The sequence below is a fragment of the Oryx dammah genome, unplaced genomic scaffold (assembly GCF_014754425.2).
Source record: "Oryx dammah isolate SB20612 unplaced genomic scaffold, SCBI_Odam_1.1 HiC_scaffold_10, whole genome shotgun sequence".
Taxonomy (NCBI): Eukaryota; Metazoa; Chordata; class Mammalia; order Artiodactyla; family Bovidae; genus Oryx; species Oryx dammah.
In genome coordinates this window covers 40,633,214-40,657,878 of record NW_024070194.1, presented here as the reverse complement: position 1 = coordinate 40,657,878, position 24,665 = coordinate 40,633,214, and the positions used below count along the sequence as shown (strand labels likewise).

General features: G+C 50.1%; 1 protein-coding gene across 2 annotated transcripts in view; it reads right to left on the bottom strand.

Annotated features, from left to right (window-relative positions):
* Positions 1 to 24,665, bottom strand: part of ABHD12 (abhydrolase domain containing 12, lysophospholipase) — a 51,985-nt gene that overhangs the window by 8,497 nt on the left and 18,823 nt on the right. Inside the window, exons 1-6 of one of the 2 annotated variants that reach the window (XM_040248842.1) lie at positions 15,534 to 15,553; positions 15,145 to 15,269; positions 7,530 to 7,635; positions 4,346 to 4,465; positions 1,478 to 1,508; positions 155 to 200 (exon numbers count right to left, since the gene is read on the bottom strand). In XM_040248842.1, the coding sequence (XP_040104776.1) occupies positions 155 to 200; positions 1,478 to 1,508; positions 4,346 to 4,465; positions 7,530 to 7,635; positions 15,145 to 15,269; positions 15,534 to 15,538 (433 nt within the window). In that variant the 5' untranslated portion in view covers positions 15,539 to 15,553. Of the gene's footprint in view, positions 1 to 154; positions 201 to 1,477; positions 1,509 to 4,345; positions 4,466 to 7,529; positions 7,636 to 15,144; positions 15,270 to 15,533; positions 15,554 to 24,665 lie in introns of those variants that run through there. The other variant, XM_040248843.1, reaches the window with a different exon arrangement.

Below are 24,665 nucleotides of genomic sequence, written 5' to 3'. Positions count from 1 at the left end.
GGACACACTGCCAAGAACCTGGACCTTCCACTACCTCCACACGCTGACAATCTCACAAGGACCACAGGTCACGGCAGAGCCACCAGCCTTTCAGAGTGACACCTGGGCACCCCACACCAACCTCGAAGAGGCAGGCTGAGCAAGGAACCCTCACCTCTGTAGTCAAAGGTGACCACGTGGTAGCCGAGGGAACTCAGCACCTGGAAGTGAAAAACAAAAGCTGAACAACGTGGCTCGGACTGGCCCACCGGACCTCGCTCGAGGGAGCTGAGTGAAGGCCGTCACCTCACTGCCCCATCCTGGCGGGGACATTCAGGAAGGCAGAGGCCGGCCCAAGCGGCACCCCTGCCCTCCGAGGGGCTTGCAGGCGGACGGCTGTCCAGGGGTTCTGACCACCCAGAGACCGAGGAGGAAGGACCCTGTGGTGTGGACTCCCCACCTGGTGACCCTTAATGCACCCAGCACTGTTCAGATTTAAGCTCCCGTTGAATTTTTCTCATTTAAAAGAAAAAAAGTCTCTCAGGATTAGGTGACTGCTTGCATGACGTCACTATTCACAGTCCCACCCAAGCCCTGGCTGGGTGTGCTCAGAGCCATGAGGAAGCTGCCACAGACACCAGCGTCACCAACCTGAGGTGCGCTCCCATCCCCAAGAAGAGAGCTCGCCTGAGGACTCCCAGCCCCCACAGGGCCTGCACCCCCTGGAGCCACAGCTGTTCAGTCACCACCCCACGCCCGCCCCGATCCACGTCGCTCCAGGGAGCCAGCCCTCCGACAGCCCAGAGCCGTCCACGGTGTGCTGGACAGACAGCAGGGCCCACATCTGTCTTGTCCCTCCGGCCCTGTTCCCAAACAGATTCTCCCGAGAGGAGGACGACAGGCATGGTGGCCGCAGACGCTGCATCGCAGCACGTGTCAGCTTGAAGATCCACACACCCTCTGACAACAGCCACGTGGCTGGGGGGGCGGGTTTCCGCGCCCCCTGGGGCCCTGCACTCAGACACCTGCTCCCACCACGTTGGCTGGGAACCTGCGCCAATGGTGCCCTGTGCCTGGTAGACACAAGAAACCCCAGTGCTAGCAGAACTCCCGAGCCACAGCCCACAGGACAGTGTAGCTCTCGGTCCGTAGTGTTCTCCCATCATTTCCTCTGTGAGTAAGTAACTTTACAAACAATTGCAAACCACTTTAAGTTAACTTGTTAATTTCTGGCATAGGAGCCACAAAGTCCATTCATCCTGATCTTGGAAACTATCCCCAGAGGCAGCAAAATGGGAAACACTCCAGGAGGAGATGTCCATAAAAGGCAAGATGAAAAAGACTGACAACGATTAACTCAGATTATTAGGGGGAACTCCGTTTCTGTTCATGACTCCTGGAAAGAACAGCCAGAGGCTGTAGGCGAGCAACGCTCTCTGTCCACACAGTGAGGATGGGCACTGCTCGCCATCGGACACCGTGAGCCGGCCTCACCTACCTTGTAAAGCTCCACCCGATGGTCGCCACCTCTAGATCGTCAGGGAAAGGAAACAAGAACAGCTGTTAGTGCATCTTCTCAGAAAGAGGCTCGGGATGAACACTGCAGCATCCGGGCACTTAGAGCCTGGTCCCCAAATCCATGTGGGAGGGTGATGGACAGGTCACCTCCTCCTCGGGGCACCTACATGGCTCCCAGCTGGCCTCCACAGTGTGGTGCCAGGCAAGGGACCATCTGAGCACCGTGGGGATGTTTCTTAATTATTACCTCACCTCTGGTTTGACTAGGTGGCAGAACCTAGGAAATACAAAGGCCTCTCGACTCCCCAGTGTCCAGGACCACAGGTGATCAGAAGGGACTGTTGAGGCCTGATAGAGGCCATGACTAAAATAGGCTGGAGCAAGCATCCCAGAAACAGCCGAGTCACTGCCCGGGTGGGATCAAAAGTTATTACCCCTGACGGGAGGACTCAGCCTGTCAGCAGGCTCCCAGTAGCCTGGTCTGTGCCAATCGGGACAAAGATAGATACCTCCTAAGAAAGCCCGCTGTGCCAATCGGGACAAAGATAGATATCTCCTAAGAAAGCCCGCGCGCGCGAAAATCTAGCCAATTGATAGATGCAAAGAAACCCTTGTAACCAATCCAACCTTGCCAATTCCCTGTCTTTGTCCTAAACTTATAAATACTACTGTAATATAGGGCTCGGGGCCCTGGCTTTATTCCACTGTGTTGGATACAGACAGGGTCCTGGCTCGAGCTAGCAATAAATTCCCTTTTTGCGTTTGCATTGCTGTGGATGTCTTGTTCTCTCAGTTCTGGGGATTGGGACCTTGGGCAAAACAGGGACGCCTGTCCTCGCTGGCACGTACACCACGGGGATGGGCCACAGGCACCACTTGCCTCAACCTCCTCACCCGCAGAGCCACTGCCGACCCTCAGGGTGCTCCTCCTTGGCTGTTCACACCCCCACCACCTGGTCATCTGGCTCTTCCCTACCTGCTCCTGACAGTCTGCTGCTGTGCCTCCCACCGTGCGGTCCTTCCACACACGTGTGCCCGTGGGCAGTCACTGGGTCAGAGGCACGCCATTGTGATCCAACAGCCACAGAGAGCCTTCCAGGCCCTCACTGGCCGCCTCACGCCCACCCCTCTCTGGCAAGGCCTGTCTGCCTCTGCCTCCCACTTCCTGCCCAGATGCTGTCTGGCTGTTCCCTGCAGACACCCCGAGGGGGACAGGGCTCCCTGATGAGTGGGAAGCACATCAGTGAGCAGGCTCTCCCACGACAGACTTCTCCACTCTCTCCCTTCCTCATAACGAGCATCTGGGCCATTTTGGGTGTGTGTGTCGAGAGAGAAAGTGTCCTCAGGGGAGGCGAGAAAAAGATGGAGGAAGAAAGCCAAAATAACCCAGAAACAAACATCAAAGGCCTGAGTTTCAAGACTGGAGAGAAATAATGCAAAATGTTTTCAGTTGTCTTTGCAAGACTTTGTCATGGTTCTTTTGTAAGATCTCTAGTACCCTACCCTGAGCAGGAAGAGGGGTTTGGAGCATAACAGGGTCTCAGGGCATCCTTGGGGTCCAGGCCTCAGGGAGACACGGCTGCTGCCGTCCTGCCTGGATGGGTGGCCACCAAGAACTGCACGCTGTGCTGTCCTTGGGGACATGGGGGCAGGGGGCAGCAAACCTTCAGAGTCACAAGATACCTTCCATTCTGCATCTACAGACAGACTTTGTCTTCTTTACCATGTGACTGGCACTGCTCACAAAGAATGCCCAACTTCCCTCATTTATAGAAAGAGGCTACAGGAGCTGTTTGTAGTCATTTGCTCTTTGTAAAGTGGAAGAGAAACCCGCCGCAGCTTGTCCCGGACAACGGGGAAGCAGGCTGCCAAGTGCGTGCTGAGTCAGCAGCTCAGCACTCCGCTCTCTGGGCTGAGGGTATCCTGGGGGCCACGTCCCGAACATCCTGCTGACCCTCTGTGCAGCCCGTCTGCCCAGACCCCCCCTGTAGCCTGCTCTGTCCCTTTGCCGGCTCTGCCTGTGAACAGACAGGCCCCAGCCCGGCCCCATGGAGCCCGCCGGCTCTCGTGCAGATTTCTCTCAATAAGGCCGCTGTGAGGGCTAGAAGGAGCCCTCTTTAAACAATGGGATCCAAACCTGCAAGTCTGAAAGATGTCCACTGAACCTGCCCTTGAAAAGCTCCCAGGATGACTGTGGGTAAGGACAACTACATGGGGACACGCTTCCTCGATGGCCCAGTGGGATGTGCTGGCACTGCCGGCTCAGGGCAGGAGGTACCTGGCCTGACCGCATGGCAGGGCAGCCCCCCGGACAAACTCGTCCCTGACTGCTTGGCTGGGGTCTCTTTGTGTGCCTCCAGGAAGTGTGCCTCCCCTCCAGCAGGGCATGCCTGCCGGTGAGAAGGTGTCCTCACCCCAGGATGGCAGATACTGGATGCGCAGGGACAACTTCCCGGGCACACCGTGGCCTTGGAGGGTCTCAAAGCCTCCACCAAGGAGCCGTGCTTCCTGTCTGCTGAGGAGCCTGGGTCCCTAACCCAAGAAGAGTGGCACGCCCTGACTGAGGCTCTGGGTTGCTCAGGCGGACACAGCCACCTCCATTCTCAACCCAGGCACGAGCTTCTGACCAGGGCTTTCTGGACACAGCTGCCAACTTCCACTCAGCCGGCAGTTCCCAAGCAAACAGGCCCGGCCCATCTGGCATGCAGCCCTGCCTTGCTCTGGGCCTGTGGGAACAAGGATTCACAACCACCTCTCCCAAAGCTCAGACAAGCCCTGGCTTTCCCCGAGCTCTCGAGTCGCCTGTGCCCAGGTGTGCCCTCTCTCCCTGTGGCGGGCCCCTGCTCACCTGGTGCCCGCGTTCCCATGCAGGTACAGGATGATCGGGTGGCTGGAAGACAGGGCATCCTCATACCACATCTGGTCCTTCCCCTGGGCATTCTTCCACCAGACCGCAGGGACCGTGTGCCTGGAAGCAGCAGCAGAGGGGAGTGGCAGGTGACACACCCACAGGCAGGATGCCCATGGCTCAGAACAACTGAGCAGAGAGCAGGAGGCTGGGGGGGCAGACCCCATGCTGGGAGGGCAGCGTCTGGCAGCTGAGGACATTTTCTGACTCGCAGAAGGGCCCCTTCTTGGCCCTAGTAGCTTGCCCCAGCAGCAGTGACTCTGTCCATAGCCAGGGGAAGCCGTGTGAGGTAAGACCCCTTCCAGCTGGGTCAGAGCACGGAATGGGCACTGAGGCTGCCCCACATCCCCTCACACTCACCCATGTTTATAAGCTACATGAAACTGCACCCATGAGTACACAGGACAGTACTGTCTGTCATACGTACTAATTCAGTTAACACTGGTCTTTACAGGCTGACTGGAAGCCTGGCTGTCCTTAAAGCACCATTTCTAACACAGAACCTGTCCACAAGCCATTTTGGCATTAGACTCTCCTCTGCAGGAAGCGTCACAGGCCCCTGAAGGCAGCCCGGATTCTTGCACACCTGGTCAGGCATGCAGGCATGCTACATAGACCCAAAACTTCCTTCAGAGAGGTGCTCTGGTTACCCTTAACTCAGGACACATCAAAGTCACTGTTCATCACTGGGGAGGGTCTGATTTTTCTGTAAACGTATTCATTTGTGGGAAGCCTTAAAAACACTGCATGACTGATTTCTTCCTCTTCAGGTCTGAGTGCCAGCATCTCATTTCTGATGTGTGTCTCTGACCATTTCACAGGATCGCATTTTGGATGGTTCTGACCACTGCAATTACCACTCTCCCATAGTTACAAACCTGTGAGACAGAAAGGTGCCCTTGGCAGATGCTGGGAGCTGATATGCCTCCAGGAGCCAGCCTACCTGAAACTCGGAGCTCTGAAAAAGGCCTTGGCAGCTCTCTGTCCCTGGGCTCCGCCCCTGCCGGGCAGAGAAGGAGCTGTTCCCCCCTGCTCCTTGGCCGTGGAAAGACCTGGCGAGGCACCAGGAGGGCAGTTGGTGAGCGGAGCGGCTGCTGCCCCAGGGCCCATGCTGCCGGCAGCATGGCGCTGGGTGTAGACGTGGGTGGGCAGAGGCGCTCACCTGCACACAGTGGTTGTTGTTCCTAGAGACCCACATGGTCATCACCAACACGAACTTCATGGGTAACTGCCCAAATACCCATCCCGTCACATGACTGCTCTGCTTGAGGAAGAAGCCTGGCTGACCCACGTCTTCAAAGCACAGATCCTAGTAACCGTCAGGAGAGCTGCCAAGTCCCCAGACAGCTCTGAACAGGATGCGCAAGCCTGACTGAAGACGGATGTGCAGAGCAGCCCACACGCACACACTGGCCCTGAATCACACCAGAAGCGACCACAGCCTGTCCCTGCTTCAGCCGCTCAGAGTCAGAGCCTCCTTCTCATCTCTGGGTCTTCAGCCAGGACGCCCTGGCCTTGCACAGGGGAGCGGTGCAGAGCGCTTCCCTCAGAAGCTCCTTCCGGCACGACGGTTCTCCTGAGTTCAAGGGGCGACTCGGAGCCACTCCTGAGACAAAGAGTGGCCACCATAGCAAAGTCAGTCCGTTCCAGTTCCACTGGTTGGAAACACCCACTCGTCCATGGGTGTACTAAATCGTACTCTGAAGAAAAGCCAAGAAGTCACAGAGCTTAGATCCAAACCTAAATTTATGGCTAAAAAAAGTAAATACTAAGAAAAGAGCAAATGCCACCACCACCGTCAGGGCCTGAAATAGCTGTGCATGAAAGACAGGCAACCATTTTCAGCACCTGGATGGGCCCTTCTGAAAGGCTGCTGCTGAACCACGAAAAGAAGCCGGGATTCCTGGCCTCCTGAGGAGAGGAATTCAATACGGGGCCAGAAACAAGGCTTGATCGCTCAGAGGTTTTGTGCAATAGAGTTGCATTAAAGTATAAAAAGAACAGAGAAAGCTTCTGATATAGACATCAGAAGGGGGCAGAAAGAGTACCCCCTTGCTAGTGTTAACAATGGAGTTATATACTCTCCAATTAGTTATTACAAAGAATCAAAAGAATGTCTGGAGTTTGTAAAGGCCTCACTAGACCTACTCCCATAATTTACATTTTAAGATAACAGGATTAGCCAGAAGGCTTTTTCCAGAGACTGTCCTCAAGCAGGATATATTATTTGTTATATAATCCTAAGGAATGTAGAGGAAAAAAGTTTGTCCTTTCTTCCTCCTTGAGAATTCCAGACCCCACTCTCCTTGGGGACCCCTGGACTTATCAACCTGCCTAGGAAATGACTCTCTCACTTCTCTGAAAGACAGGTGTGGCTCAAGCCTGTGCTCATGATTCTGTAATACAGTCTTTTCTGGCTTTCTTTCCACCTGGAAATACGGCTTTCTGCAAAAACTGCTAGGAGAAGCAGGCTGACTGAAACCACCCACCCTGGCCAGGTACCATAGTAACCATTTGAGTGAGTTATTTCACGACAGGAGGTCCTGGTAAGAAACACGGAACTAATAAGCCACCACTAACCAGAAGAGTTCGGGAAAGGTCTAAACCACGTGTCCAACCACCACCCAGAACCCTTCACGCTGGCATCCATCTTGGCTAAGCAATGAGTGCGCCCCCAGGAAGGACTCTCAGTCAGAGTGATTGGTCAGAGACAACCAAGAAACTAACCCCATCACCATAAAGCCTGAGGCTGTGAGCCACGTGGCAAAGCAGTCCTCCCGGGTTCCCTTTCAATCAAGTCTCTTGCTTTGTCAGCTCATGAGTCTCCTCAGACAATTCATTTCCTAGTGTTAGACAAGAGCCCGCTCTCAGGCCCTGGAAGGGGTCCCCGTTCCTGCAACAAAAGCACTCTGGTTTACAAACCCTTTGCTGTTTGAAAACCTGAGAACAGATAATGGTGCTAGTGCTCCATTATCATGGAATCTAGAGGAGATTTTTCCTTTGGAAACGGATAAATATAAAAATGGACAAGCAGCAACAGTTTCAGAGCCACGCCTCACAGGCCCTGCTGCCTCGAAGCCACACTGCCAGCGCCTGGCCCCGTAGTCCTGGGGCCAACACTCACCAGACTCCAATGGTTACGTCTTCCTCTGGCTGGAGGTAGTAATTACAGGTGTGATTCAAACCTTGATCCTGCGGTCTTTTCAAATCAATGAAATAGGGGACCCGCACTGTGGGGGACAAAGAGATGGAAACAAGGATTAGGGGGGTGTTACTTTGCCAACAAAGGTCTGTCTAGTCAAAGCTACGGCTTTTCCAGTGGTCATGTATGAATGTGAGAGTTGGACTATAAAGAAAGTTGAGCGCAGAAGAACTGATGCTTTTGAACTGTGGTGTTGGAGAAGACTTTTGAGAGTCCCTTGGACTGCAAGGAGATCCAACCAGTCCATCCTAAAGGAAATCAGTCCTGAATATTCATTGGAAGGACTGATGCTGAAGCTAAAATTCCAATACTGTGGCCACCTGATGTGAAGAACTGACTCATTGGAAAAGACCCTGATGCGGGGAAAGATTGAAGGCAAGAGGAGAAGGGGATGACAGAGGATGAGATGGTTGGATGGCATCACTGACTCAGTGGACATGCGTTTGAGTAAACTCCGGGAGTTGGTGATAGACAGGGAGGCCTGGTATGCTGCAGTCCATGAGGTCACAAAGAGTCCAACATGACTGAGCGACTGAACTGAACTGAACAGACCACCCTGTACACAGCAGAGCTGAAGCTCTCAAATACTTTCTTGAACCCTAATGCCTGGGGCACTGGGCCCTGCAGCCTCAGGAGCAGGCATGGGCAGGTATATCTAGGTCCAAGCAGAGACCCACTGAAGATTGTTCAAGGTGTGAGAGGATACAAAGGAAGGAAGAAAAGATCCTTGGGAGCCCTGAGGATTGGCCTGGCTATGAGAGAGGCTGGAGAAAAGGCGGCTGAGAACTGAAGGCTGGGGCCAGGGTGCTGGGGGAGGGACGATGGGAAAGGTGACAGAGGGATGTGTTTTCTGGACCTGCGGCCATGGGTTTGATGACCACCAGAATGTGGGTGTGGCCAGGCGAGGGGGACGCTGAGGTTTCTAGTGCTGCCACTGAGACAGTGAGGCCCAAGATGAAGTGTGGGTGCAGGATGTGGAGAAATCCACAGGACCCAGAGCCCAGGGAGAGTGGAGGGAAGTTATGGGGACGAGTCGGCAGCTACTCATTGAGCCCGGAATTTACAGGGGACCTGCCAATAGGGCAATGCCTGACGGGCTGCGATGTACCCACCGATGGGAACCCCCGGGCCTTCACACAGAGGCAACGGATACCCACAGATCTGGAGGAACCTCTGTGAGTTACAAGTAGGTGAGAAGAGCAGGGAAGGAGGGTAAGATCACTGTGATGCTGCTACATGATCCCAGGTCATCAGTGAACAAACAGGCTACACCAGCGTCAACAGCGAGTGCGGCCTGGAAAAGAGACACACGCCAGGCTGTGAGTGAGAGTTTAAAGGTGTGTGGGTGGAGCATATCCTTCTTGTATGAAAAAGTGAAAGTGAAAGTCACTCAGTCCTGCCCGACTCTTTGTGATCCCATGGACTATACAGTCCATAGAATTCTCCAGGCCAGTATATTGGAGTGGGTAGCCTTTCCCTTCTCCAGGGGATCTTCCCAACCCAGGGATCGAACCCAGGTCTCCCACATTGCAGGCAGAATCTTTACCAGCTGGGCTACCAGGGAAGCCCAAGAATCCGTTGTATACCACTGCACTTTTAGTCCTTGAGGTGAACACCATCTTTCAAGTTCTATTTAGTTGAAAACCAAAACCAAAACAACTCAAACCTTGAGATGGGATTTACTCACATTATAAAATGGCAATTCTCAGAAGGGGTAGGGACAGTGGACAGTGTGGCCATGACTTCCAGCCAGTCTCACCTTCAATAAGGAAGTCACGCAACTCTGGTTTTCTCTGGTGAAGGGAGTCGTGTCTTTGCGTAACCTACATGGCCACGTGGCACCGGAGCCCAGCATGCCTGCCTGCCACGCTGTCGCCTCCTGAGCCCAACTCCTGCCCCCGGGCCTCTGCACTGGCTGCCCTGAATGCTCCGTCCCCACATACCTGCATTCCAACTCTCAGTTCCTCCTCACATGTCCCCATGGCTCAGAAAACATTCACTGAAGAAATGAAACAGCCGACTGGTGAGGCCATGGGAACACCTACGCACTCCTTTCCCTGGGGCTGCTTTTGAATCCCAGCTTCTTTACCCATCTCTTTCCCAAGAAGCAGGCTACATTTCAAAAACTTAAAAAGAAAACTGACAGCCAAAGGAGGCGGCATCTTACTTGCTGTCGCACTTTCCCTAAACTCTGAACACCGTCCCTGAAACAGGACGGTACGACCACAACACTTGCTCAAGCGTGACTCACGTGGGGTAACCCTGGGATCCGCACCCAGGCGACCAGACTCCACTCTCCTGACTACTCGATAGGAAGTGGGGACACTAAACCAGTTCTGATCCTGGAGGACCCTGAATGCTCTCCAATTGGGTCCCCTCGAAGGAGAGCAAAGTCCTAACCCCAGCACATCAGAAGGGGACCTCAGCTGGAAATAGGGTCTTCACAGAGATAATTAAAACTTACATAAGGTCATTTGGTGGACCTGATCTAACACGACCAGTGTCCTTATCAAAAGGGGGAATCTGGACACAGGGGCAGACAGAGGGAAGACAACATGAAGTCCCGGGGAGAAGGTGGTCCTGCGATGGAGGCAGGGGTGCAGCTACAAGCCAAGGAACGCCAGCCACCACCAGAGGCTGGCAAGAGGGAGCCCGGAATTTCGAAGCTCCAGAACTGGGGGAGAATACATTTCTGTGGTTTTAAGCTCCCCCCATCTGTGGTGTTTGTTATGCCGTGAAGGGTCCACGGCACCAGCAGGCCTGGAAAGGTCTCCCTGGATGCATCTCTTCCAGATGCAGGCGCCCGCTCCTGCCACGCCCTGACTGCTCCCGCTGGGCAACCCAAGGCTGCAGCACCGTGTATGACTGAGGGGAAATGACTGATGAATAAAACTCTGAATATGCCCAATGAGCCTAGATCCCATCAGCTCTACCCCCGAGGCTGGAGACTCCATGCCACAGGGGAGACGGTGCTGCTGAGGGCACCGCTGCTGGGTCTGGCGAGTCCTGTCCCGGAAAAGGTGCCCACGTGGTTTAGTGCCACCCCAAAGCTCCAAGGGCTCCCCATGAGTGAAGAGTGCCTCCTGAAAGCTTCCATGGCTGAAAAATCTAGAACCAAGATACTCGATTCTGCTCTAGGACAGGCTCATTCCACAAGGCTCATCCTCCAGTTCACTTCCATTTCTGTTTTAGAAATAACCCTGGAAGGGCTTCCCTGGGAGCTCAGTGATGAAGACTCTGCCTGACAATGGAGGAGAGGCGGGTTCCATCCCTGATCTGGGAAGATCCCACATGCCATGGAGCAACTAAGCCTGTGCACCACAACTATTGCACCTGTGCTCTTTAGACCGTGAGCCACAGCTACCGAAGTCCATGTACCCGGAGCCTGCGCTCTGCAGCGAGAAGCCAGCACAATGAGAAGCCCGCACACCACAACTGGAGAGTAGACCCCACCCGCCACAACTAGAGAAAAAGCCTGAGCAGCAACAAAGGCCCAGCACAGCCAAGAAAAAAAAGAAACAGGGAAAAGGGTGCAGATTAGTGCAGCGGTGCCCCTGCATGCCTCCCAGCTGGCTAACAAGAGGTATCTGGTCAGTGCTGGGGTGAGACAGCCCAGACAGTGGTGGCCAGGAGAGAGGAACCACCTGGCCACTACTGGTAAAAGCTGCAAGGGAAGGAAATGGGGTCAAGGGGTGCAGGGCCCCAGGCTGGCCTGAGGAGGGTCTGGGATCTGCCTGGGCTGGAACTTGGCTCAATCCTGCGAGCCTCCATGTGGCCTGAGCCCTCAGCTTGTGAGTCTAGGATGCTGGCTGGAACCCACGCTCCCAGCCCCTGCGTCCGCCAAGGATAGAGCACTGAGCATGCCAGCAGCCGGAGGTGGCGGGGCAGGAGCTGGCAGGGTGACCCAGCTCCACATCGCTGTCAGTTACAAGCTCTGCTGCACACAGAGGTCAGTGCACAGCCAGTGACCCGGCACATAGGCCCAGGCAGCTTCCAGAGCCAGGCCCTCTGTGGTCCCCTGCTTTCCCAGCTGTCTTATCCACTGAGCATGCTGTCATTTATCAGCAACCACAAATGTCACGGGGGAGATTAAGAAAGGCCTCTGCACAGCCATGCTCAGTAAACAGTGAGTAAATGCATGAGCGAACAGAAAACAACCGAGTCGACCACCCTTTAGATGCTGGTAGTGTGGGAGGCCAGAACTCCTGGGGTGCAGGGGACATATCCAACCACCTGAGAACTCTAAACACTGTGGCTACGCCCTGTCCCAGGCACTGAGTAAAGAGCAAGAGCGAAGAGGTGGGGCGCCAACAAGGGAGGGGCCCTCCTAGCTGGGTCTTATCAAACTCCAGCTGCTTCGATGGACTCTGGGCTCCCAGTGAAGGAAGAGATAAGGAAGGGGATCAGGGATCACCAGAATGGCCAAGGGGACGAAAAGAGAAGAGGCTGAAGGATGGCCATCCCTTGAAAGCTGTAGTGGACAGGCTGTTGCATTAACAACAAGGTAATTCAGATATGAACTCTAATCTCCAAAAAAAGGCCAGAGCGGTGTGCAGAGAAGAGCAGCCTCGGAACTGAAACACTCCTTCCTGCCAGGAGACAGTTCTGGATTCCAGGGCAAAGACTTCAAGAACCGGCTGGTATCACCCTGACACTGCTGGGGGCGGGGGAGCTGACTTTTGAGTGTGGGTATTGAAAAGCACGTATATTTACATTTAGGTGTATAGACACACACACAAAGGCCAACAGGGAACAGACAACAATGTGACAGCAATTTTCTCTCAGCAAGTTTCCTTTTCTTCTTCATGCCATTCAGAGCTTTTCAGTTCATTTTTTGTTTTTAAGAAAGTCATCTATTTTTTTGTTTACAAAAAAATATATTTAAAGGAGAACAATGCCTTAAATCATAGACGCTATCCCTTTGTCTAATGCTTATTTACCTGATTTATAGATTTAGTTTCAGATAGATTTGTTACGAACTTAATACTTTAATCATGTTTCGGGGCTCAAAAGATGGTTCCACTTCCTTCAATGTCCAGATAGAAACTCACAGCTCACGATTCACACCCTGTGAAGAAGGAAGGTGCTCCAGAACACACAGGCCCTCCAGCAGCATGAGGTGAAACTACCACGTTACTGTCCAGATGACCCCACCTCCACAGGGGAGGGCAGGGGCCCTGACAGCTACCCACCACACACACAGCAGGCAGAGGGAAACAAGCAGTTGGGGACAGGCGCCTCTCTGCGGGGGTGCAGGGTGGCCCTGCCAAACCCTTCTCTTCTGTGCCCAGAGCCTGAACAGGAGAATCCAGGAACATCCCGCCATTTCATTAGGAAATCAACAGTGCAAAATTCATCAGCTGCATCTAATGTGACCCCAATGACGGAGCTAAACAAAATCAACTCAATTCAGAGAGCTGCTGGGACCCACAGTGTAGCAGTCCAGAGGGCAGCCGGCCACTGGCTGCCAAGATGCCGGCCCAAGGTGCCTGGAGGTGCCCGGAGGCCTGCTCTGTGGGAGAGCTGGGTAGGGCTGACCCTAAGATCTGCTGTCAGGAAACCTGCAGCCTGTGGCCTCATGTTTGCATGTAACCCAGACTCTCTTCCACGCAAGGCTGACTGGACACTTAAGGGACATTACAGTCAGAAAAACAGAATTCCTTTGATTTTAGTATGTTGTGAGCTCCTTCCAAGTTCGGGCTTCTCACAAGCGATGACAACTCAGATGTTTCTGTTAGAAAAATCAAACCTTCGTGTACTGACATGTGTTTTACACTTACTTTCAGACACCCAAATAAAAACCTCTTTTATATTTATTGTATTTTAAAATCCACCTTACTATCTCTGTTCCTCTTCCTCCTCTGGCTCCTCTTGATTTTTTGGCTGCCCCAGGCAGCATGTGGGATCTTAGTTCCTGGACAAGGGATGGAACCCAGGCCCCTACACTGGAAGTGCAGAGTCTTAACCCCTAGGCAGCCAGGGAAGTCCCATCCTGCTCCTCTCTAGAGCACAAATTCCTTTTCAGCAGTGACATCTGCTTTTCTGTGATCAAGTCTACTGCAGACTTAACACCCCAAACTCATATGTCCCAGTTCCCTGCAGGGCCTGCAACACTGGTGTTACTTAAGGGGAGGGGCCACCCACCCCGCCCTGCCGCCCCAAGCCAGTCATCACACAGGACACCTCAATACCTCCAGTCTGTCCTCTCCTCTCCCTCCCCTTCACCAGCTCCCCTGCTGCCTCAGAGCACCAGCATGGCTTCCCAAGCCTCCAGTTTCCACACACACAAGCCCAAACCCACTCTTTGCAAACTGGCACAGCTGCAAGAACAGAGACCGCTTCACCTGCCCCAAATACTCCCTATACCCAACGGCAAGGCCATCACTCATGGGGCACTGCTGTGTGCCAAGCACCAGGTTCTATCCGCCGACCCCCAACACTGCAGGTGCAGTCTCTTCCCTCCTGGCCTCATCTTGTGGGTGTATAAAGATGTTCCTTATAATGATTATTCCCCGCAACTATACACTTTTCACTTCATAAACCAGATACTTCTACCCTTTTTCCTCCCACTTGTCCAAAAGGAAACATATAGCATGAAAAACAAAAACAAAAAAACAACTTTGGAACACACCAGGTCCAAGCTAACTGAAGGGGATTATAATCTAACCTCTAACCCTCACCTCTAAAGCCAGCATACAATTCCACAGAAACCAAAGCAGCATGCTAGGGTTTTTTAAGGGGAGAAAGAAAGGTGTAGGGGGTGGGTGTGTGGGTGTGGGGGTGGGTGTGGGTGTGTGTGTGGCGGGGGGGGGGGGTGTGAGTGTGTGTGTGTTTTAAAGAAAAAAGGCCAGATGATTTTTTCAGTCACTAGTTTCAGTGATCACCTTTCCCAAGGACAGCTCACCTCCTAGACTGCACTACAGACAGAGCACCCCCAATATGACAGCTTCAGAAGACTCTACATGTCATCAACACTTCCACCCACGCTGGTGAAGAAAGACCCCCAGCCATGCAGCCGCCATTATGCACACAAATGCCAGCCCTGAGAGACATGCCCTCATTACAAACACCCCTTAACTGGGAAGGGGCACAGGGAACCTTCTGGACAGTAGAGAGGCTCTACTTCTGAAAGTGAATGTTGCTCAGTCGTGTCCAACTCTTTGTGACCCCATGGACTATATAGTCCACGGAATTCCCCAGGCCAGCATACTGGAGTGGGTAGCCTTTCCGTTCTCCAGGGGATCTTCCCGAATCAGGAATTGAACTGGGGTCTCCTGCATTGCAGGTGGATTCTTTACCAGCTGAGCCACCAGGAAAGCCCAGGAATACTGGAGTGGGTAGCTTATCCCTTCTCCAGGGGATCTTCCCGAATCAGGAATTGAACTGGGGTCTCCTGCATTGCAGGCGGATTCTTTACCAGCTGAGCCACCAGGGAAGCCCTACTTCCTGAGCTGAGTGGTAAAAATATAAATACATAAATCACTATGAACATGAATTCTTACTAAAATGAAAATGGAAATGGACACACAGCACTTACCGAAATTCAAGAAAATCAGTTTGGCCTGTATCCCAGGACATAGTTTGATGAGAAACGGAATGGCCACATACAATCCCAGGACAAAGAAGAGTATCTTCCTCAGTCGGAAGCACAGGCCCTTTCGCCTGCAAGAGAAAAGCAGTGCACAGGAGTGAGTCCACTACAGTTTGGTAACAGTATCGTCAAAAATCACGCACCAAGACCCACACCTACTGTGCCCAACAAGAATATCACTGAGGACGAGAGCAGCCTCCCACCTGCGTGTGCCTTGCCATTTGCTCAGAACTCTACCAGAAGGGTAAAATTTGTTTCCTGAAAGCCAAAGAAACAGTCCTGCTGGTTTCCTATGGGAGCCCTGGGATCCTTCAGATCTTCAGAAAGTGCCCAACCTCATGTCAGACTGTGGCTGCAACTTGCTCTCAGGACAGAGGCTGCCTCTGGGCCTCTGATTCCCCTCCTGCAAGCGGGCGTGGGCTCCCCAACAGAGGAAGCACCTACGCACGGAACCTGTCAAACCAGATCCCAGGAGGGGGCAGGGGGCCGAGGAGAGGACAGGACAGTGGCCACGACTCCCTGTTCTCATGTTTCTGCCTGCATACCTTCCAGAGGCCCCTGCTCCGGAAGCCTTAGGCCAGGTCATCAGCCCAGGTCTCAAAACCCTCTCTAATCCACAACCAGCTCCAACACTTTCCTCACTCTGGTCCTGATCCCCTGTTAAAACGGGTTCCTAGCCCAGAGATACTCAAACTTGGACTATGGGCCTCTCGACAACTAAAAAACTGAGGGCCCAAAGACCTTCATATGATTTGTGTTTATCACTATTTGTTTTATAAGACATTAAAGAAAAAATTTATCTATTATACTAAGTCATTCAATAATAATAAACAACCCATGACAAGTTAATATAATTAACATCTGTTATTTTAAAAAGATTAAATTTTCCAAAAGGAAAAATTTTAGTGAGGAGATTTTTACAAATTTCTTCAAGACAAACAGCTTAGCAGAAGACAGATGGGTTCTGGTGCTTCTGCATCCAATCTGCTGCAGCGTGACACATCACACAGTACCCGAAAAGCTCCTGGAGCCCCATGGGAGATGGAAAGTGAGAAAGGCAAACAGTGCCACCATGAGATCTCTCTGACATCAAGGTTCAGCCTCAACGGGGCTACTTACATCTATCTGCACTATTTCAAAAAAGTAATCAAGGTATGTGAACTCATCACATGCAACAATACAGAAGGCTATAAAAGCATCAGGCTAAATTAAATAAGAGGGACACAAAAGACTACACGTTCTATAATCCCATTTGTCAAAAATTCCAGAAAAGGCAAAATTACAGAAGACAGGGAAGCCTGACATGCTGAGGCTTAAGCGATCACAGAAAGTTGGACATGACTAAGTGACTGAACAACAACACACAGAAAGTTGGACATGACTAAGTGACTGAACAACAACAATAGGCAAAACAGCAGAACAGTGACCTCCAGGGCTGGGAGTAGAGGGAAGAAGAGATTACAAGGGGTATGAGGCAACTCTTGCAGTGATGGAAACGTTCATTATCTGGACTGTGGTTGTGGACACATGAACGCACATTTTGGTAGATTTTATCACAGGTAAATCAACACAACAAAGCGGACTGATATAAGTAATACTTCAGTACAGCTGATGACAAATATACATACTTGACAGTGTAATCCTTTCACTCAATCACCTGGCTCATCCTCCAGTTGTTACTGAGCACCAGGTGCTCCTTGGGCAATGGACAGTACGGGCAGAAAAGGGTGCATCTGCCTCGGTGCTGTGCTCTCGGCTCAGCAGGGCAGACGAGAGCCTGTGCCAGCGCACCTGCACAGGGTGGCCTGACCTAGTCCGGGCTGCCAGGGCAGGGCCACTGGTGGAAACACTAAGTCAGGAATATAGGAGTTAGCCAGGTGACACAGGAGAAGTTTAAAACAGCATCTTGGGACTTCCCCAGTGGTCCAGTGGTTAAGAATCCGCCTTGCAAGAGGGGCCGTGGTTTCCATCCCTGGTTGGGGAACTAAAATGCTGTGGAGCAACTAAACCCACACATGCCAAAACTAGAGTGCCCACGTTGGCTGCAGCAACCGAGCCCGTGAGCTCTGGAGTGCCCACACCACAGCTACCAAGCCTGCACGCCACAAGAAAAGATCCTGCATGATGCAACTAAGACCTGATACAGCCAAAGAAATAAATACATATTAAAAGGACACTTAAAGTCCATGTGCAATCTATGCTTTCACTGACAAAAGGAATACAATGTGGTGGTTAAATGGAAGGCTGTGGAGTTAAGGTGATCTGGGCCAATATACAGTCAGCCTCTCACTAGCTGTCATACCCCTCTTGAACAAGAAATATGTATATAAATAGAAATTTCAAAAAACTATGTATCTGCAGCAGTAAGGCTCTTCTACATTAAAGTCATTTTCTTCTGGATTGAGTTATGATTATTACCATACACATGAATCAAAATGACAAACGTTTCATTTTTGGTAAATCATTATTAAGCATGGAAAGTAAACTTTTACTAAAAACGCATCTCTAAATGAAATGGATTCCACTACTTTCCCAAATGCATCGTGTCTCTCTGTATATATTACTTATTGATGTATAAAAGGGACAGTTAACATTAATTAAGGCAGGAAGAAAAGGGGATGACAGAGGATGAGATGGTTGGATAGCATCACCAAGTTAATAGGCATGAGTCTGAGTAAATTCTGGGAGTTGGTGATGGACAGGGAGGCCTGGTGTGCCGCAGTCCATGGGGTCTCAAAGAGTTGGACACGACTGAGCGACTGAACTGAACATTAATGCTAGTTCTGTTTTTTGGTTTTTGAAAAATATAAATATTGAGAACTTATTCACATCAGTAAAAGGGAATGGAAGTTTACTAGTATTACCAATTTTTCAGGGTTATATGCCAAAAATCACACAGTGAAAAATACTCAAGCCCTTTTTCATTTTTGTTGACAGCTAGGAATTCGACACCACTGGACTTGTACCACTTTATGCAGTCATTAGATATTCACTTAGTTTCTCAGCTTTTACCAAGAACTGAGCCCTCTCTTCCTCTGTGCCTTGACCTTGACCTGCTTTAGTAAGAATTCTGTTAAGTCATGCCCTATCTTGATATCTCATCCACTGACGTGCTTTTGCAAGAGCCCTCCTACTCTTGATATATCAACTGTTTCCATCCACTGACCCCCTAACTCTACTTTCTGTCTGGAAATCCCAAGCTGTCTCCTCAGAAGGCACTCCAGACAGGACTGCACGCGAGACTGACCTTTCTACTGACTTCTCTGTCCATCCTGCCAGGCCTTTCCCCACTTTCCTACAGGCACTAGAGTTTTAGGTCTCTGCCTCCCTGGGGGGCCTGTTAAGGGACTCAGGGACCTCACACAGCCTCTATCTGAGGATGAAAAGGGAAAAATGACACATGGGAAACAAGTTGGGTTGTTTCCATACTCAGCTGAGCTATGGAAACACCCAGACTTGCTGCCTGGTATTTTTAAGAAGTCCCTCAACTGAAATTTAGTCCATTGCCTCCACAGATTACACATTATGGGAAATGAAAATCTTAAAAGTTAAATATTGTACAAAAGCATTAGTCTTCATCTTGGGCAGGTAATCTTAAATTGCTCCATTTGGCCGAAACTAAATTCAGATAAAAAGACAATTAAAGCAGGGCAAAGACGAGAACCAACTCTTATGTTACATAAGCCGGTGAGCTTGGTTTGAGTACGGTTATGCTGACTGGTGGCTCAAAAAACCAATCCGTGTACGAGGGGACTCACACTATTCAGACCCATGTTGTTCAAGAGGCCACAGTATTTGTGATGTTTTCCTAGCCCTCGGTGGTATTACCAAATTAATTTACAAAATCCCTTAAAGGAGTTCTGTTCCAAATGACTTAAAGAGAAATAAGTGCTAAATTAAATATTCCTAAAACTGCCAGACATATAAGAACCCAAATATTTTTCAAGTTCATGTATAAATAAAACCAGTTTAGTAGTGTCACTTTAATAAAAGCAGTTGTCCTCTTGAAATGGAGGGAAGGGGGCAGGGCACAACCTTTAAAAGAATGACAAGGCCATAGGACATGACAAAACTGGTTAGAACCAAGTAGATCCAAGATAGCAGGAGATTCAACTTTCAGTAGACCTTGAGCTTCATTATACGCCCATTGTAATGCATGAGCTAAATGACACACCAACCAGCACCAGGACACTTCTGAGGCTGACCGAAAAGGCCAAAAGTGGGTGGTGGCCCAATTCACGGAAATCCCCACCCCTTCCCTGAAATAACTGGAATAATCCTCCCCTTCATTGTTGTTGTTCAGTTGCTCAGTCCTGTGACTCTCTGCAGCCCCATGGACTGCAGCATGCCAGGCTTTCCTGTCCGACACCATCTCCCAGAGTTTGCTCAAAATCGTGTCCATTGAGCCAGGGATGCCATCCAACTATCTCATCTTCTGTCACTCCTTTCTCCTCCTGCCCTCAATCTTTCCCAATACCAGGGTCTTTTCCAATGAGTCAGCTCTTGGCAACAGGTGGCCAAAGTACTGGAGCTTCAGTTTCATTAGCTTCCCCCCCATTAGTAAGTAAAGTAAAGTAGCTCAGTCGTGTCTGACTCTTTGCAACCCCATGGACTGTAGCCTATCAGATTCTTCCGTCCATGGGATTTTCCAGGCAAGAGTGCTGGAGTGGATTGCCATTTCCTTCTCCAGGGGATCTTCCCGACCCAGGAATCGAACCCGGGTCTCCTGCATTGCAGGCAGACGCTTTACCATCTGAGCCACCATTAGCCTATGAGTTTAGCCAGCCCACAAAAACCGAATTATATTTTGGGGCCTCTTGATGGCCCACACTCTGAGAAGTGTGTTTCTCTCTAACTTAATTCACTTCTTACCTATCACTTTGTCTCTCACTGAATTCTTTCTGCAAAGAGACATAAAGAACCTGGGCTTCATTAAGTCCTGACACCAAGTGTGTGATCTTAGTGAAGAGATTGGTTCTTGACTGGGTCTGACTCCCTCACTTGAGTTCAAGTCCCATCTGCGGTGCACATCTTCACTCTGAGTTATTAGCATTGGTATAATATGAGCACACATTATTTGACAAATAAACCCAGGCAGAAAAACAACCTAATATAATCTACTATTAACAGATTTTTTAAATTATAAATTCAACCTAAAAGTACAAGTAGATCTGCAGTGAAATTGCTTGAAATCCATTATTTCATGTATATCAAGCACAGCAATAAAACAATAAAAAAAACTGAATTTAACTTTCTAAGGTTTTTTACTTTCTAATTTTTTTGATATCTGCCTAATGTGTGTGTTATAAAAATAATAAATAGGGAAATAACCTGACAATGGTTAGCTTGTGGCAATTTCATGAACAATCCAAGTATAGCTGTTAAGAACCAATGTGTTAGGTTGATATAAGTGAGCCAGAAATTGCATGAATGGATTTTTCAACCATAGTTGAAACTCACAGGACCCTGGAGGGCCCTCCGGGACACAAAAGCCTTTCTGCATCTTCTGTTCCTAGGAAAAAGGCTTCACTATGGGGTTGCAGAGTTGGACACAACTGAAGTGACTTAGCAGCAGCAGCCTCTTTGACTTTCTCTGATTTCCAAAGGGCAGATTCAGACAATTCCTAATCAGGGAATGGAGCCAAAGCAGAAAAATGGAGGGGAAGTTAAGAATAGTGCAGCCCTGGGGCAGGGTCCTGGTTCTGCCTCAAGGGATATCTTTTAGTTCAGAATCTGCATGTACTATCACTTTCCTGGTGGCTCAGACGGTAAAGCATCTGCCTACAATGCGGGAGACCCGGGTTCAGTCCCTGGGTCAGGAAGATCCTCTGGAGAAGGAAATGGCAGCCTACTCCAGTATTCTTGCCTGGAAAATCCCATGGACAGAGAAGCCTGGTAGGCTACAGTCCATGGGGTCCCAAAGAGTTGGACATGACTGAACGACTTTCACTTTCAGTTTTCTGTATGTACTGCAGAGACAAAGGTCTGTATAGTCAAAACTATGACTTTTCCAGTAGTCCTGTATGGATGTGAGATTTGGACCACCAAGAAGGCTGAGTATTGAAGAACTGATGCTTTTGAACTCCGGTGTTGAAGAAGACTCTTGAGCATCTCATCCCTCGGACTGCAAGGAGATCAAACCAGTCAATTCGAAAGGAAATCAATCCTGAACATTCGTTGGAATGACTGACGCTGAAGCTCCAATACTTTGGCCACCTGATGCAGAGAACTGACTCACTGGAAAAGACCCTGATGCTGGGAAAGACTGAAGGCAGGAGGAGAAGGGGATGACAGAGGAAGAGATGGTTGGGTGGCATCACCAACTCGATGGACATGAGTCTGAGCAAGCTCTGGGAGTTGGTGATGGACAGGGAAGCCTGGCGTGCTGCATTCTATGGGGTCACAGAGTCAGACATGACTGAGTGACTGAACTGATACTGATCTTGGCTTGGCTTTCTAGCTTCAAAAGACTTAAAAGTCTAATCTGAGATTCCTTATGAAATGTTCTAGCAAAGGAAACTTTTAAGAGGCTTATGTGGTCAACTGGTATTCTTGATGAACCTGTGTAAATAATTAGATCAATTTTTAAAAAAAATCTGAATCTGAGTACCTTTGATCAAAGAAGGACATGACTATACCAAGAAATTTAATGTTTCAACAGAAAACTAACACACCCTAGTGGGTTATTCAGATTCTAGTTCTGTTCATTATCTTTGACCTTTTATGATCTGACTGTAACTGGCCTAGATCCTGCCCTCTTGCACATTTTATCAGTCTTTACCAAACTCTCAATTCTTTGGTTTTCCTTCAAAGTGTGGTTATAACCCTCCTAACTAACACTTCTAATTTTCTACCTAATGCAGGAAAGAGCCAATTCTAACTCCCATGGATCTGTTTCTTTGCCTTTAATCTTTGCTTTCTGTTGTTTTTGGTATTATAACCATACATAATGGCTTGCCTCTGGGGGCTCTGCCTCTCTGCCTTACAATTAAACAAAAAATGTCTTTGTTTAGCTCACAGGGAGATAATCTGACCCTGCCCACCTGTGAATGGCTGTACGAATGAAGAGATTAACACATCCCCACCCCACACTGCTACTAGAAGTGCTCCCAGAAATTAAGAACACGACCTTCCCTCCGACATCTTGGGGTTGACCAATCTTTGAAAGTGAAAGTGTTAGCTTCTCAGTCCTGTCTGACTCTTTGCAAACCCATGGACTGTACCCTACCAGGCTCCTCTGTCCATGGAATTCTCCAGGCAAGAATACTGGAGTGGGTAGCCATTCCCTTCTCCAAGGGATCTTCCAGACCCAGGGATCAAAGCCTGGCCTCCTGCATTGCCAGCCAGGTTCTTTGCTGTCTGAGCCACCAGGGAAGCCCAGGGAAGACTTGACCAATCTTTCAGTTCAGTTCAGTCACTCAGTCATGTCCAACTCTTTGCCACTCCATGAACTGCAGCATGCCAGGCTTCCCTGTCCATTACCAACTCCTGGAATTTACTCAAACTCATGTCCATCAAGTCGGTCATGCCATCCAATCATCTATCTTCTGCCATCCCCTTTTCCACCTGCCCTCAATCTTTCCCAGCATCAGGGTCTTTTCAAATGAGTCAGCTCTTCGCATCAGGTGGTCAAAGTATTGTAGTTTCAGCTTCAACATCAGTCCTTCCAATGAACACTCAGGACTGATCTCCTTTAGGATGGACTGGTTGGACCTCCTTGCAGTCCAAGGGACTCTCAAGAGTATTCTCCAACATCACAGTTCAAAAGCATCAATTCTTTGGTGCTCAGCTCTCTTTATAGTCCAACTCTCTCATCCATACATGACCACTGGAAAAACCATAGCTTTGACTAGACAGACTTTTTTTTGGCAAAGTAACGTCTCTGCTTTTTAATATGCTATCTAGGTTGGTGATGGCTTTTCTTCCAAGGAGCAAGAGTCTTTTAATTTCATGGCTGCAGTAACCATCTGTGGTGATTTTGGAGCCCAAGAAAATAAAGTCTCTCACTGTTTGCATTGTTTCCCCATCTATTTGATCAATCTGTAGTCAAAAGTAAATAAATCTTGCAATTAGAGCTTCTGGTGAGGGTGGGTCAATATTTTCATCTTCTTCTTCTGCTGCTGCTGCTGCTAAGTCACTTCAGTCATGTCTGACTCTGTGCGACCCCACAGACAGCAGCCCACCAGGATCCCTGGTCCCTGGGATTCTCCAGGCAAGAACACTGGAGTGGGCTGCCATTTCCTTCTCCAATGCATGAAAGTGAAAAGTGAAAGTGAAGTTGCTCAGTCATGTCCAACCCTCAGCAACCCCATGGACTGCACCCTTCCAGGCTCCTCCATCCATGGGATTTTCCAGGCAAGAGTACTGGAGTAGGGTGCCATTGCCTTCTCCACTCATCTAAGAGAACAACAAAATTGCAACTAGCTGCCAAACAACTATCAACAGGAAGGCACTGGAACCCACCAAAAAAAAAAAGATACTCTGTGTCCAAGGACAAAGGAGAAGCCACAAAGAGATGGTAGGAGGGGTGCAATCACAGTAAAATCAAATCCCATATCCAAGGGTTGGGAGAACCACAAACTGAAGAACAAATAATACAAAGAAGTTCTCACACTGTTTCAAAGATTCTAGGCCCCACATCAGACTTCCCAACCTGGGAATTCAGCAAAGGGACTGGGAATCCCCAAGGAATCTGACTTGGAAGGGCAACAGGATTTGATTACAGAACTTCCACAGGGCTGGGGGAAACAGAGACTCGTGGCAGTCATGAACAAAACCTTGTGCACACCAGGACCCAGGGGAAAGGAGCAGTGACATCACAAGAAACTGAGCCAGACCTGCCTGTGAGTGTTTGAGGGCCTTCTGCAGAGATGTGGGCCAGCAGTGGCTACCACAGGGATAGGGGCACTGGCAGCAGCAATCCTGGGAGGCACATGTTGGCATGTGCCTCTTGGGGAACTCTTGGGGAATTCGCCTTTACCCTTACCACAGAGCCTGCAAACTCCAGGACTGGGTCGCCTCAGGCCAAACAACAGGGAGGGAGCACAGCCCCACTCATCAGAAGAAAACTCGATTAAAGATTCCTTGATGGCCCTGCCTGCCAGAGTAAGACCCAGTCTTCCCCATAGCCAGTCCCTCCCGTTAGGAAGCTTGCACTAGCCTCTTATCCTCACTCAGCAGAGGGCAGACAGAAGAAGCAGGACCTACAATCCCATAGCCTCAAGAATGAAAACCACAATCAGAGCAAACTAACCAAAATGATCACAACCTTATGTAACTCAGTGAAGCTATGAGCCATACTATGCAGGGCCACACAAGATGGACGGGTCATGGTGGAGAGTTCTGACAAAATGTGGTCCACTGGAAAAGGGAATGGCAAACCACCCCAATATTCTTGCCTCGAGAACCCCACAACACTATGAAGAGGCAAAAAGATATGACACCGGAAGATGGGCCCCCCAGGTCCA